This window comes from Helicoverpa zea, chromosome 26 (assembly GCF_022581195.2).
Source record: "Helicoverpa zea isolate HzStark_Cry1AcR chromosome 26, ilHelZeax1.1, whole genome shotgun sequence".
In the NCBI taxonomy this organism is placed as follows: Eukaryota; Metazoa; Arthropoda; class Insecta; order Lepidoptera; family Noctuidae; genus Helicoverpa; species Helicoverpa zea.
Genome location: NC_061477.1, coordinates 3,522,653 through 3,538,739, shown reverse-complemented (window position 1 = coordinate 3,538,739; position 16,087 = coordinate 3,522,653). Strand labels below are relative to the sequence as shown.

At 46.4% G+C, this 16,087-nt stretch overlaps 1 protein-coding gene across 2 annotated transcripts; it reads left to right on the top strand.

The window, feature by feature from the left end:
* Positions 1-225: 225 nt before the first annotated feature.
* LOC124643015 (zinc finger protein 26-like) lies at positions 226-13,864 on the top strand. 2 transcript variants are annotated; one of them, XM_047181853.1, is made up of 3 exons: positions 226-351; positions 9,486-9,791; positions 11,787-13,864. In XM_047181853.1, exons 2-3 carry the CDS (start codon positions 9,507-9,509, stop codon positions 13,809-13,811), a joined length of 2,310 nt encoding a protein of 769 aa, XP_047037809.1. In that variant the 5' UTR covers positions 226-351; positions 9,486-9,506; the 3' UTR covers positions 13,812-13,864. The 2 variants fall into 2 exon arrangements, with proteins under 2 accessions (XP_047037809.1, XP_047037808.1); XM_047181852.1 differs by having other exon boundaries at positions 241-472.
* The last annotated feature ends 2,223 nt before the right edge of the window (positions 13,865-16,087 follow it).

Genomic DNA, 16,087 nt, shown 5'->3' with positions numbered 1-16,087 from the left:
TGACCCAAGGGCTGGCTTTTATTTCGCACAGAGGTTGAGCATTGCCATCCAACGTGGCAATGCTGCCAGCCTTCTGGGTACATTACCCAGTGACAGCGATGAGGAGCAATTTTTTGATGCAATGTATTAGTTTTAAGTTGTATATATAAGTTTATTTTTAATTTATAAAATTAATGTAAATATTATTAAAAAAGAAGACCGTGTCAATAATTTAATCATTATTTTTGTGTTGACAACACAATAAATGTCAAAAATAAAAACGTCAATAATCTCATAAAAGGCCACTTTGGCCATTTTTCATAATGAATTATAATATAAATTATTGATTTTTAGCACAAAGGTGTCGGTTAGGTATGTCTAGTGAATAGTAGAATAAGATTTTTAGGTTTACAGAAGAAATGTGTGCGAAGTGGCAGCTGCTATAACTTAAGTTGTGAATTTTCGGTGATAAAGTTATGTTAGAGATAACTAGGTGAGTTTTATGACTAAATGACGTGTATTTCGCTATATCATCCGTTATTCGACATGAATAACCTTTAGAATCCATCGCTGCAATTAGTTATAGCATCTTTTACACTAATTTTGCTCCATTGTTTGAAAGAACTTTGTTTTGATATGTTACTTGATTAAAAGTTATATTTCCTTTATATATTTTATCTTTGGTTCGTCCTTGAACATGATTTATAGCTTTACGTTTATAATATTATTTCATCTAAATGTATTTATTAGTGTTGATAAGAATTTATTCATCTTAGTTAATTTAAAAAGAAACATTTGTGAAAACAGTTCTTATTCTAAATTTCCATTTTTGTAGTGATCAATTTTTTTCTGCATATATATAACTAGATCATAAGCTTTTTAAAATTTTAGTATTGATAATAATGTATAAAAGTTACATTTTGACCTGTAACAAAAACACAGTGTGTTTTTTTTTTCTTTTTCTAATAACAATCTTTACCTTAATTTTCAATTTTAAATGAACAATCTAGCAACAGTTGCAAATACCAACCTTATCTATGCTGTCATAATAGAGAGGATATTTTTTTTGTACCCTAGAGGCTCTGAAACTACTACTTAATCCAGTTTAAATATTCTTTCACTGTTGAAAAGCTACACTATTTCCAAGTAACATACCTAGGCTATATTTTATCTGGGTGTACCCTTAGAATGCAAGTGAAACCACATGAAAACAGTACTGCTGAATATCGCTAAATAGATTGCAATACAAAAATTAAAAAGAATTACCAACCTTTTTTTTTTTTTTTTTTTTTTTTATCGACGTAAAATCATCAAATGACCCCTCCCGCTGTGGGTTAGCAGCGGTGAGGGAGTGTCAGACTCTTACTGACTAAAATCGTCGTGTTCCGTCATAGGCCTTTTATGTACCAGGGCCGCGGTATCTCTTTCGAACAACCCGCAGCCCCGGCAGGCCTTGGCCCTGCTGGGCCCCGCTGGGGTTGCTGACGTCTCTTTGAGGAGCGCGTGGAACAACGCGCGCCGTCGACACGGGTCTGTCGTCTAGGAAGACAGAGGGACGATGAGCCACCCGAACTCACCGCCCACAGACCCACGCCTACGGTGGCCGGGAGTCATCTCGCGACACCCGGCGCCCATGGTGTCTACCTGGTCCAGCGCGGCGGCCGGGATGAGAGGTGCGGACTCTCTGGCGTTCCGCCTCCTCCTTCTCGAGCATGACCGCTTCGCAGAAGGAGGCGACGGCATCCCATTCCCTCTCGCCCCGGACCATGGCCTGAACCAGGGCCGGACGCGAGAGGTCGCCGCCGCCCAAAGCCTCGACGAGCACCCGGCGGTGCCCCTCCCATGCGGGGCACACCTGGACTGTGTGGTCCACCGTGTCCTCGGGGCTGTCCGCACAATGGTGACACCCGGGCGCCTCCTCACGACCGATGCGGTGCAGGTACCTCCCGAAACAACCGTGTCCGGTGAGGACCTGCGTCATGCGGTACGTGAGGGCGCCGTGACTCCTCCCGAGCCACTCCTCAAAGAGGGGACTTACCGCCACGATGGTGGCGTGCCCTGCACTGGGTTGCGATAGTCGCTCCCTCCAGGCCACCATGAGATCGCGCCGGAGCTCCGCCCGCTGCGCGACAACTTGCCGCGGCAACGGGGTTTCTCCCCGGCGCTGAGCCTCCTCGCGCCAGTCGTACAGGCGCAAGAAGACCCTCGCCTCCAGATCCCACGGTGGCAGTCCAGCGAGTAGGCCAGCTGCTTCGCGGGAGATCGTGCGGTACCCCCGGATTAGCCTAATGGCTATCACCCTTTGGGGCACGTTCAGGTAGTGCACAGCCCGCGGCCGTGCCGAACGTGCCCATACCGGGGCCCCGTAAAGGGCCATGGACCGCATGACCCCCGCGTAGAGTTTACGGCAGGGGGCGTTTGGGCCTCCCAGGTTGGGCAGGAGCCGCTTGAATGCAGCACCTGCCTTCTCCAGTTTGGGGCCCAAACGTCGGAAGTGCTCGACGAAGCTCCACCGGCCGTCGAGGACGAGTCCCAGGTACTTCATCGCCCTCTCGACGCCGATGGTAGCCCCCCCCACCGTGACTTGGGAGCCTGAAGGTGGCGCGTTCCGAAGCCCATGAAAGCACATGGCCTCGGATTTGTGCAAGGCCACCTCCAGTCCCAGCAGCTGGATCCTCTCGATGACTATCGCAACCCCGCGCGTCATTATGTCGGCCGCCTCCTGGTGCGACCTCCCTTGTGCCAGAACCAGCGTGTCGTCAGCGTAGCAGACCACGCTGACGCCGCTAGGGAGGTCGGCGCGCAGCACCCAGTCGTAGCCGATGTTCCACAAGAGCGGCCCCAGTACCGACCCCTGCGGAACACCGCACGACATCTCTCGCCGGTTCCATTCCCCGTTGTGACCAGGGTAAATGATGGACCTATCCGACAGATAGGCCTCGACCACGCGACGAAGGTAGGTCGGCACCCGGTGATACCGGAGTGCCTCCCTGATGCAACTCCAGGGAAGGGTGTTGAAGGCGTTGGCGATGTCAAGAGACACCGCCAAGACGACCCCCCCCCCGGGACACAGCATCCCCCGTCGTGAGAGCTCTCACGCGCATGATGGCGTCCACCGTTGAGCGCCCCTTGCGGAAACCGAACTGGTGGTCCGCAAGGTCCGGCCCTATCCCCCCAAGGTGCGCGACGAGGCGGTGTGCGACAACTCGCTCAAAGAGCTTGCCCACCTCGTCGAGCAACACGATAGGCCGGTATGCGGACGGAGAGTCCGCAGGGCGCCCCGGCTTCCGTATGAGGACCAGTTTCCCTGTCTTCCAACGAAGTGGGAACTGGCCCCTCTCCAAACATGCGCTGAGAAGCCCCCTAAGTCGAGGCCCGAGAGCCTCAAGGGCCAGGACCCAGGCCTTGCCAGGCAGGCCATCAGGCCCTGGGGCGGTGTTTTTGGCTTTCAGCCTAGCCACCGCCACTCTCAGGTCCACCCCAGTCACCTCGGGGACATCGTCGTCGTCGGAAGTGTGGTCCGTACTTGACACCGCGGGTTGCAGAGACATGGGCGGGGGAGAGTGTTCCCCGCGCGAAGGGAACAGAGCGCTCACCACCTCCTCCACCAGCTGAGGCCGAAGGCTCTGGGTCAGCGGGGGGGCCCATGGGCGGAGCTTGCCCCGCACCATTTTGTACGGGCGCCCCCACGGGTCCCTGTCCAGAGACCCCAGCAGCTCCGCATTGGCCACCTCCTTGGCCTGGACGATGGCCAATTGGAGGGCGGTCTTCGCAGCTCTGTAACCCTCGTACAACTCTGCTTCCCTGGCCTCTGCATCCGGAGGGCGGATGCGCAGCCTGCGGTGTCTGGTGTACAGGTGCCTCGCAGCGACGCACGCCTCTCGAAGGGCGGCGATCTCGCGAGACCACCAGTACACCTGGCGTCGGGCGCGTCCTGGCGGGACTCGGGGCATGGCCACGTCACAAATCTCGGACATGGTCTCCCGGAACCACTCCGCCTCGTCGTTGATGTCGGCGGGCCTGTCCGGTGATGACACCCAGGCCTGCACGACTGAGGCTTCCAGGAGAAGCTCCCGGTCAAGGTGCCTCAGCGCCCAACGTGGACCACTCGGGGTCTGCAGGACCGGCGCGCTAGGGTTCTGGGCGGAGACGTCAAACCGGATGTACCGGTGATCGGAGTAGGTCTCCACCCCCTCCTCCACGCGCCAGTCAAAGACACGCGGTAGCAGAGCGGGGCTGGCGAACGAGATATCCACCACTGACTCGCCCCGCATCCGTACACACGTGGGGACAGAACCCCGATTGAGGACGACCAGGCCTGCTTCCAGCGCCCAGTCCTCCACCATCCTACCCCGTGCATCTGTGCGTCGGGAACCCCAGGCCAAGTTCTTGGCGTTGAAGTCCCCTAACACTATCACGGGGAGGGAATAACTTCCGACGACGACGGACAACTCCAGGAGGGAGTTGTGGAACTCGGCGAGAGTTCGGCTCGGGGAGAAGTACACCCCCACGACGACTATCTCCCCGAACCGTGCTGCGACGCAACCCCTTCCACTCTTCACCCCTTCGAGGGAAGGAGTACCAGCGGCGGCCGACGATATGATGGTCACTGAGCCGCTAAGGTCCTTGACCCAGTCATCCCTGGGAAGGACAAAGTACGGCTCAGCGACCACGGCGATGTTGATCGACCACTGCGCCATGCTTTGGAGCAGCAGATCCTGGGCACGGGCGCAGTGGTTGATGTTCGCCTGGAGGAAGCGCAATGGAGCCAGACTAGCACTCCATCACGTCTTCCTCCTCTTGAGACGCAGACACGGGCGCCGCGACAGCAGCAGTGGCGACGGCGTTGACAGCGGCGGCAGCGTTGGAGGCGGCGGCGGCCGCAGGAGCTGCGGTTGTGGCCACTGCGGAGGTGGCGGTGGTGGCGGCGACGGACGGCCGGCCCTTGCCCTTACTCTTGGTCTTGGCGGGTGGGGCACAGGACTTGCTCCCCGCCCGGTGTTCGGCCGGCTTGCCAGCCGCCGCGCACGCAGTGCAGTGCGGCGTGGCGCTACAAGCCACGGCCTTGTGTCCGGGCTGACCGCAGCGGAAGCAGAGGGCGCTGCGGTCGACCTCCGAGGTGCAACGAACACCCACATGATGCCCGACGTGGCATCGGAAGCACCTCAGCGGTCGGGGGTCAAGCAGCTTGACCTGCGCCGACACCCAGCCAACCAGCAATCTTCGGCCGTCTACGATGCGCTTGGCCGCCGTCACGGGGCAGCTCACCGTGATGGTGCACGTGCCCCTGAAGTCGGGACGTATGGTGCCCGCCTTCACTTCGTCGGCAGAGCACCCACCCGTCCTAGCGACGGCGGCCACCACCTCCTCCGCAGTAACTGAGTCGTCCAGGCCCATGATGCGCAGATCCGCACACTTGTGGGGCCTGGAGACTCGGGCATCGTCCGCACTTATGGACGCCCTAAGCCTCTCGGCTAGAGCGTCTGCGGCGGGCCCACTGGCCGCTCCTGGGACCTCCAGCATACGGGCGCCCGTTGCGGTCACCCTGAGCCGGAGGCCGGAGGCGATACCCAGCTCCTGCAGGTTCACCGCCTCCTTTGCTTGGGCGAGCACGTCGCGGTACGACACGCCCCTTTTGACCGCGTCCGGCTGTAGTGTGACTACTACAGCCGCGGTTTTGGGGGCGCGGAGTTTCGCCGCGGCGGCTCGCTCCCTGCGCCGCTGTTTCTGGGCCTTCTTTTTGGCCGCTTTGGCCGCCCTCCGCCTCTTTTTCTTTTCCCCCACCACCTGCCACTCAGACTCAGTGGCAGAAGAGGTAGGGGCCGCAGACGGTGTCGGCTTTGGAGGGCGTTTCGCCACTGGTGCCGATGACGGAGCCGGTGCTGACGTTGGCACCGGGGGCCTCTGCGCCTGGACCGCCCTTGCGGTCTTGGGCTTTGGCTGAGCGGGCGCCCTCCTGGTCGGTCCGTTCGGCGCCGCGACAGGGGGCTTGCTCGGCGGTCCCCTTCTGGGTGGGAGTGCCGCTGCAACCGCAGCCGCATAAGAGGCCCTTTGGGCCGCTGGGGGCTTCGGCGCCGCGAGGGGAGGCCGTAGGACCCTGCCCTCCAGGACGGAGAAGCGGGCCTGGAAGGCCGCCATCTCCTGCCGAACCAGGGCTAGGACCTGGCTCTCCACCGGGGAGGACTGCGGCCGCTGTGAAGTGGTCCCGCTGCGTTCGGCCTCCTGCTCTCTCATCTTTCTAAGGTCCGCCCGGAGACTCCTGTTCTCCTCCAGGAGCGAGTTCAGGGCGGACGTGAGACGAGCCACTTCTTCTTGCAGCTTGGCCAGATCGCTCTTTGGAGCCTGGCCGAAGCTTGCTTCGGCTGCCGCAATGATTGTGGCGGAGGCCGAGTCAATCGCCTTCCGCTTGCTGGTCCCGAGACGCTTTTGGGACACGCCCTTGAACGCGGCCGCTACCGTCTTGGCGAAATTGGCCCTCCGCTCCTGGTCAGAGCCGACGGCCGCCGAGTCCTCCTCTGAGGAGCTCTGTTGAGCTGCTCCTTCCTTGTCTTTGGGCGCCTCAGCGACCCTCCCCTTCTCCGGCCTCCGGTCGGCCTTTTTGGCCGGGGCCCCGCGGCCGCAGGAGGAAGACCCCAAGTCGTCCTTCTTCCTCTTTAGGAAGGCATCGGCTCGGTGGTCCTTCTTACTTTGGGGGACCCTAAGGTCTCCCGCCGTTCCATCGCTGGACGCGGACTCGGAGTCCGAGTCCTCGTCCCACTCCCTTTCATCATCTTTGTTTTTATTATTTTTTGATAAGGTATCCATACAGTTCCCACGATTATGAGAGCACTAAACGTCGACCCCGGCAGTGGCCTCATACCGGGGCAAGCCTACATACTGTTGGGGGCGGCTGGCCCCAACAGGGGGGAGCGCTAACGACCGTGTCCCCCACGGCCATTCATCCCCTCGCCGCGCTCCCAAAACTTGGGATTGGGTGGTTTTTTATCTAAGAGGTGTCCTTCCTCTGGGCCGGGCGATTAAGCCAAGCCCTCGGCGGCGGCATTAGGCATGCCTCCGTCTGCTGTCCAGCCATCCTGGCTCAGCAAACCCGCCGAAAGGTTTGCTCTTCGTTGTCCGAAGAGCAAACGAGCACCGCTTTAGTGCGCCTGCACCTCCGCGGGTATGGCCGCATCCTTGCCATGTCCACAAGCGTCGACTGGTCAGGAGCGGCCCCTCCCTGGGTCCCTCTTTGTCTGGCCTCTCCCCTGAACCTTTCCGGCATGAGTATCTCTACCGGCAGAGCTTCAGGATCATTGAGGCACACAAGCCCCACCACGACGACAACGTGGGGACCCCCTCGGTGGGGAAGAATTACCAACCTGAGGTAGTTATCAATTAACTTCATCATTAAAAGGCCCATTTATTGCTTCTAGTTTACTATGAATTATGTACCAGATTAACGCAACATTGAGCATCAATCATATTTAATAATCACTCATAATAAATCGAATTTTAGTATTAACCTGTTGTATCGAGCGCAGATACACGCATAACATAATTCTTTTTTCACATTTTTATACTTTATATGTGACATACACAGCAGTTAATCATTGGGTACATCACTGTCCTAAAATAAAAAATAATGTAGGTTTCTATATAATGTAAATAATGCAACAAAAAACAAATAATTATACCTTCTCTTGTTCCTGACCTGTGAACTTTCTTAAAAACTAATTCGGCTATGATTTAAATAATCACTCATACAGTCTACGTATTTTCAATATATTTTTGGGACTTTAAAACAATAAAACATTAATTGCATTAGTAAAGATGTAATACGGCTTAATAAAAATAGACTGAAAACCCTGATAGCCTCTGAATGTGATGTCTTTTCACGGTTGAATAGTAAAACCAGTTTTATCTAAACGGAATAAACATGCCAAAAAAAGATTGCCGCATGTTATGTTACCTTCTTATTCAATAAAGGTCACACTTGTACATTTGTAGTTCTTTCCTGCATTAAAATAACGTTTTCTGCACTCTTTTTAAGAAATAGTTCAAAAACCATGTTTTGGAATACATCTTTTTACTCTTTGCCTAGCTAATTTCATGCAACTGTACTTTGAGAGCCTAGATTTAGATTTCACCAAAGCGAAGCAGAGGCAGAGAACTTTTTAAATAGCCAATAAACTTCGTTATTAATATTGTTTCCACCCCACTCATAAAACAGTGAAGGTAGAGTTTGGCCCTAGTATACCAAAAGTCTATGAACTACTATTAAGGTATATTCAATCCCACCCAAAACAAAAATGTGAAAGACTGCCAAGTTCGATAATATGGGAATGCTTCGCCTATACAAGAAGTGAGATCTGAATAAGTACCAAGTTCCATACACATACCTCAGTTAAAAATAGTTACTTTTTAATGATGTTACTTGGCAAGTTTTCACACACCTTGTTATAAACCTACTAAACGCAATGAATCAAGTATTTAATTTTCTATTAAAACTTGCCAAGTAACATCATTAAAAAGTAACTATTTTTAACTGAGGTATGTGTATGGAACTTGGTACTTATTCAGATCTCACTTCTTTTATAGGCGAAGCATTCCCATATTATCGAACTTGGCAGTCTTTCACATTTTTGTTTTGGGTGGGATTTCATTTATTTTTGTAAGGTTGTTTATTTTATTTTTTTCTTATGATGAAGTTATTTAAAGAAATGTCTCATTTATACTATCTTTCAGATTTTTTAATATGCACTATGTTTCTTACAAAGAAATGAACTAGATTAACTAAATGGACTAGATTTACCAACTGACTGACATGACATGTTATCATATATTATGTTCGTGGATTAAAGTTACACATTCGTTATTTTCGAAAGTGATTCACACTTGGCCGTTTTCAGATTTTTACTTTACTTTGACTAAATACAAACCTTTGTAACGAATTTCAGATCGGTACGACCATTCGAAGATATATTATATATATATAGATAAATTTAGTTCGTTTTAGTTCCTTAGGGGTATAAATTTACACCGGGTACAAAACACCTTTATTATTTTGAAACCGACTCACACTTGGCCATTTTCAGATTTTTCCCTTTACCTTGACATAAAGACCTACCTCCATGCCAAATTTCAAGTCAATACGACCATTGGAAGTGGTCTAGGTTTTTGATGAGTGAGTCAGTCAGTCAGTCAGTCAGTGAGTGTATAGTAAAAATAGCGATTTTCTGACGTCAATATCTCAAGACCTACAATAGGTATATTAATGAAATTTTGTATTTTAGATAAGTGAGGGGGTCACAACAGATACTAGAAATTTGATATGCGTAAATAAAATAGATTTTGAGTTACAGGGGGGTCGAATTTGGCCCGAAATGGTTCGTGTAATATAATGGTTCGTGTAATATAACCCACGGCCGGTGTGTCGCTTTTTTTGCTCGAACTTGGCGGACACACTGTCGTGTGTCTAGATTACGTTTTTAATGTAAGTAAACAACAATTTTTATTTTCTATTCCAGGTTAACTAAATATAAGCAACAATGGCAGCTCTAGACGTTAAAATAAAATATGAAAACGATGATAAAAAAGAGGTTAAGGTTAAAATAGAGAATGAAGAATCAAGAAAAGATCCTACCTCATTTCTGCCTGAAGAGCCAATGTCTTATGAAATTAAGAAGAAAAAGAAAAAAAAGAAGCGGTTGCAAGAAGATCCGTTTAAGGATATCGATGATAAAATGGGATGTAAAATTGAACCTATGAGTTTGTTGGATCCTGAAGTTAAAATTAAAGTAGAAGATATTGAAGTGGAGTTGGATTTTAATGATGTAAGTATTGAACTCTTGTATTTTTACTTTAGCCTTAAAAATACTGGTCTTTAAGTGTTAATTTATCTTCCAAGTTTTGTGGAAAATACCTAGTATTTCACGTAATAGCAGTTCCCACTGCAATACATGTTAATAGTTATACATGTTTAAAATATAGATCAGCAGTCCAGAATGCTGGCAACATCCATCTGCCTAACATTTTCCGAACTATGTCGGTGTTGACTTTCAATATAACCGAATGTAGCTGAACATCAGTATTTACATGGGTTGACTGAGTATCTGATATCAACCAGGTCACGCGGGCAACTCATTACCTTTTTTTTTTAACGACGTCAAAAATCATCAAATGATCCCTCCCGCTGTGGGTTAGCAGCGGTGTGGGAGTGTCAGACTCTTACTGACTAAAAACCGTCGTGTTCCGTCGTAGGCCTTTTATGTACCAGGGCCGCGGTAACTCTTTCGAACAATCCCGCAGCCCCAACTCATTACCCCTTGGTGAGACTGGTTGTCAGACTTTTTACATCTAACAAATACCTACCAATTTGAGTAAACTCTTTAGTTGTAATCATTTGAATGCGTAGTGAATCAGTTGTGACTGATTCTCGAATTCTCCGACATGCTGACTAGTTAGCCACTAGGCGTGGAAACTAGAGATGGGTAACTCAGGAGTGATAGATACAAATGATATGAATCATTCCATTTGAATCAATCACTCTTCATATCTTTACATATCCGAATGTGTCAGTAGTTCAGTATATCTTTCTTTACACCTCACTCACTCGTCGGTCATCGCGTCGGGTACTAACTAATCTGTGGCGTCGGATAGCTTCGTCGCGCGCCATTGGTTGAACGTCAAGCGAGCCGTCTCGCTCGCACCCATACGATTACGAATGTCGTTACTTTGACCACAATAAGTTGACACCCAATAATAAGTTGTTAACTCTATTGCTCACGCATAAGGCTTATAATTGTTTGTCCTTAGTGAATATTTCGGTATTATAATCTTGTCAAATGTATTGAAAACTTACCGCCTACCGAACAAACATGTTTTGACTCGAAATACACATTTTGAACTAAAATTTAATTTTCACGTAAATAATTTCGTAGGTAGACAGTCCTAAGCCTGTGTAAAGTATGAAAGGAAATCAGAAGGCTATTTCTATTTTTATTTTCTAATACTTACTAAACTAATGCTTATACTCAATACTAGATTGCGATTGACTATTCATTGAACTATTATAATTAACATAAAAGAAGTAGGTTGTACCTACAGTCATAAGAATAGTATTTTTTTTAATTAGAAAAAAGTTGTTCAATCGCAACCGCTCAATATATCAGAAAGATGCAAACAACAACCAACCTATCACTATATCTGAATGATCTATTTGAATGAGTGAGCCGCACACGAGTTGCGAGTTTAAACGAGCTACTGAGTTATACTGAACTACTGATATAAAGATATGAAAGAGTGATTCATATCCCAGTGATTGAAAGATGCATATCTATCTTTTCTTTTCAATGACACATTTTGCCCATGTCTAGTGGAAACCCGTTATACCTACCGTTATGTGAAATTATATTATAACTTGTTGTATTAAAAGTAATATTTTTGCTCTGAGTGTAACGCAGTACATATCAAAATTATGTATTTGCTAGGTTTCAAGAACGACTCCGCACACAGGGTTAAAAATTGTTTATAACCGTTAATCCATATACGGGCTATCTAACACTAAAATAATTTTAGTCAATACCTATTTACTATTTTGCGTGGTGGGAAATCGCTCAATGATTCCTACCGTAAGTTGAGTATTAGGCACTCTCTGAAAACCCATTATGTGCTTTACCCTACCCCTTTTGACCCTATAGCTTAGTGATCCATGGTTGCGGACGTTGCGGTAAATCTTTCGAACAGTCCCGCAGCCCATATTCTTCGCTTAGCTTCATCTTCTATGGAATCTTGGTTTAAATTTTTACTTGAATGTTTTTAAATTCCAGTTTGGTGACACCGGCCTGGTAGAAGGCCCCCACAGCGAGGAAAGTCAAGAGCCAACCGTTAAGATAGAACCAAACAACCACGAGGCAGTTCTGCTCACATTCGAGAGCGTCATCAGCCAAAACTCGCTCTTAGACAGCTCAGGAATTTACCCCTACAAATCTAACCTGCCCACACAACTCGCCCCTACTCACGTGTGCAAAGTCTGCCATCTAGTCTTTCAATCCCAGAAAACACTCCGCATGCATCAGAAAAGAAAACACAAGTCATTCAGGAAATACTTCAAACATATCTGCGATTACTGCGGAATGTCCTACGAAATGAAGAACAGTTTAGTCGCTCATATAAAGAGAAAACATGGACCGGACTCCTTGCCTGATGACCGGGAAGAAAGAACCTGTGACATTTGTGCTCTAGTCTTCAAAGGCATGACCCGGTTAAGAATGCATATGAGAAGAAAACATGGAGCTTTCCAGGATTCCTTCAAACATGTTTGCGATGACTGCGGATTGACTTATGATAAGTACAGGAGTTTGATCGTCCATATACAGCGTAAACATTCTCATGAGAAGAAACCTGAGATCAGTCAGTGGTATAATTGCCCGTTTTGTCCCAAAATGTTTACTAAAAGGGAAACTTATGCCCGACATGTGCAGCGCAAACACCATGTTTCGGAAGAAAATGTCCAGGAGGAAGCTGAATATTTCCGGAGTTGTAAGAATGAGGAAACTGGTGAAATCACGTGTAAGGAATGCCCTCTAGTCTTTTCTTCGATCAACTACTTGAAACTGCACATGAGGAGAAAGCATAACGCGCTGAGAGAAGACTTTAGATTGAAATGTCGGATTTGCAACTTGTCGTACGACAAGATTGAGAGTTTGAAGAGACACGTGCGAAGGAAACACGACAAGGGGTCACATTGTGAAGTATGCAACAAGCAATTTGATACCCGGGAGCTATATCTCAACCATTCTCACATGAAGGAGATAAAAGAGTGCAATATCTGCGGACTGATCTTCGCATCACAGGGCGGTCTAGCAAAACATCTTCGGTGTACCCACAAGATTGCCTCCCCTAAAATAGTCTTCTGCAACATATGTAACGAAGGTTTCCACGACAAACGGCAGCTGAAACCGCATTTAATGAAAGTGCATTTAAAAGTATCCTACACATGTATATACTGTAAAAAAGTTTTTAAAGCTAAAGAGAGTTATCGACGTCACATATTTGTTAAACACCCTAGTGTTAATCATTACAGTGGTCAGTTGCAAAAGTGTGACCAATGTAACGAGACATTTAAGGACGAATTTGATTTATGTAAACATATAAATGTTGTTCACGGTCAAACTGATGACTCAAAGGAAGAAAGAGCAGCTGTAGATATTAAAAATGAAGACCCGGATATAAAGAATCATTTCCAGTGCACAAAATGTCCTGAAATATTTATGGCATGGGATCAGTTAAAGTTACATTATGAAGCCAATCATCATAACGTTGAAGAAACTCAGTGTCAAATATGTGGACAAATTTTACCCGGTAACGAATTACAGAAACACATAAAAGCTCTCCATACAGATACAGAAATGCAGTGTAAATACTGTGAATTTAAAACAAACGTTAGAGTTAGTTTAACGCAACACATGTTAAGGCATAAGAACGCTGAGACCATACATTGTGACTACACCGGTTGTAAATACAAAACGTTCTACGAAGGTGCTATGGAAAAACATAAGAGAAAGCATGCGGATCAGGGAGTCAAACTCCAATGTACGCAGTGCCCGTTCCAAACAATGAATAAGTACATACTTAAGTACCATGAGGAAGCTCATGAAACCGGTAAGAAACGGTACATGTGTGACCAATGCGAATATGCAACGATATTGCCCGCTAACCTTGTGCAGCATAAATACAAGCATTCTACAGAGAAGCGGTTTAAATGTGAAGTGTGCCCTTTTGCAACTAAATACAATACTTCTTTACGGTTCCACGTTAGGAAAAAACACTGTGATCTCCCAACTTTCAACTAAATATTGATGTTTTTTTTATAATTATGATTAAAGTATTTGGTGTTATTTATGTTTTTGTGTGTTGTTTTTTTTTATTCTGACAGAGGAGTACTTTACCTATTCTAAAAGCTATCTATATATTTGAGTAGGCACTGAACTAAAGGAAAACAATCTTGATCAAGCATTTTACACACATACATATTTAACATGTAAACTACTGCATAAATGAAGTTTCAAGTGATTAAGTAACTAATTGTTTTTTATTGTTTTTACATTGATTTTAAAAATTAGAGAGACAGAGATTGTTCACAGTTATTTAAGTGCCTATCAAAATGGAGTATGGAATTAGGTACCCGACTACCTACTTATTTTGCCAACTGACCCTATAGGTTGGTCAATAAAAGGCAATTCATCATCATCATCAGCCTATCGCAGTCCACTGCTGGACATAGGCCTCTCCAAGTGCTCGCCACTGAGATCTATTTTCGGCTTCTCGCATCCAGCTCCTGCCAGCCGTCTTGCGCAAGTCATCACTCCACCGTGCCTGAGGACGTCCTACACTACGTTTGCCGAGGCGTGGTCTCCACTAAATAAAAGGCAATAACATCATTTAACCTATATAAGCAAATGCAGGATTAATTCACAACTCCAAAAGTCCCAATTTATTTAAAATAGGTACATAATAGGTCGCATGTTCTAGACTGTCACACACGAGAGCAATCAGAATAAATTCATATTCACGACTCTTCTAGAGATAACGTGGCACGTGATTAGGGTGTGGACATAGAAAAGATTTTTTTTTTGTTTCTAGCTACTTGAGTAATAGGTATGGGTAAGGTGTGTACTAGCTAACATGTTTAGGTACTTGCTTTTTTTATACAAGTTTATGTGTATAATTTTGAGTGATATTTTTTTTTTTTTTTTTTTGTATACGGTTCTTCAAACCATACAGACAGAATTGTGTTGCTGGGGAGTTTGTTCCACCACTTCTTCTTCCCAGCAAAAACACATAGGAAGTGGTGAAGGGCGGGCGTTTTGGGTTTGTCTTTTGTAGATTTGACGTTCAAAAAGTGCTGATTTTCAGCCTACTTTGAATGATTTTTGAAAAAGCGGAATGAATACCAAAGCCTTATAGCGTTTTTGCTTAGGTGTACCTACTACTATTGCAAAATTGTATAATAAAGATGTTTGACCGTAGGATTCCTACTCATTTTGTAGTTTGACGTAAGCGTCAACTTAACAAACATCCATTATAAGTAAGAGATCAGGGGCCTGATTCTCCTAATTTTACTTAAGCGACATACGATTCACATTTGACCGCGATCCAATCACGACTCGATTACGATTGAAGCGTATGTGGCATTCCGCTATTTTTTCTTTGAAATTAACGTTTTTATCTTTTTCTGTCATTCAATAATGAATCATTTTGTCTGCAAATGATTTACGATTGCTATATGATTGTAGAGCAAACTATCGTATAGACCAAAATCACCAAAATAGCAGACCAATCGCAAACCAATTGAATGTCGTTGGAATACGATTGGTCTTATATTAGTAGCAGAATGCCCGATATGGTTAAAACTGCTATTGCGATCATATTGCGATTCAATTTCTATTCTATTCTGACATTATTAAATTAGGAGAATCGGGCCCTAGGTAAATTGTACTTCAACCCTTTACACAGAATGAATCGTCTCTTCTTCATACGAACTAAGGTTTAATCCACCGAGGTGGGTTGAGCAGCAATTACTGTCAGTCAATAATTGGGTTACATTACAGTGGGTGAAGGACGCTTTAACTTCTTCCAGAAATTACCCGGCATTCTGCCCTGCTGATTCAATAAAACACTCATTGCATGGACTCAATACATAGAAAAACAAGTTCCAGTAAAAGTCTGCAATGGCTATAGGGGCCCGATTCTCCTAAGGTAATAATGTCAAAATCGAATAGAAATTGAATCGCAATATGATCGTAATAGCAGTTTTAACCATATCGGGCATTCTGCTACTAATAAAAAACCAATCGTATTCGATTGACATTTGATTGGTGTGCGATTGGCCTGCTAGTTTGGTGATTTTGGTCTAGGTATACGGTAGTTTGCTGTACAATCATTTTGCAATCGTAAATCACTTGCAGACAAAATGATTAATTATTGAATGACAGAAAAGGATAAAAACGTTTATTTCAAAGAAAAAATAGCGGAATGCCACATACGCTTCAATCGTAATCGAGTCGGTATTGGATCTCAGTCGAATCGAGTCGAACGTGAATCGTATGTCGCTTAAGTAAAATTAGGA

What these genes read in the sequence shown, in the direction of transcription:
- LOC124643015 (XM_047181853.1), top strand. Translation starts at nt 9,507, where the DNA reads ATGGCAGCTCTAGACGTTAAAATAAAATATGAAAACGATGATAAAAAA. An exon ending in TGGAGTTGGATTTTAATGAT is followed by an intron (nt 9,792 to 11,786) that starts GTAAGTATTGAA and finishes TTTAAATTCCAG; the next exon opens with TTTGGTGACACCGGCCTGGT.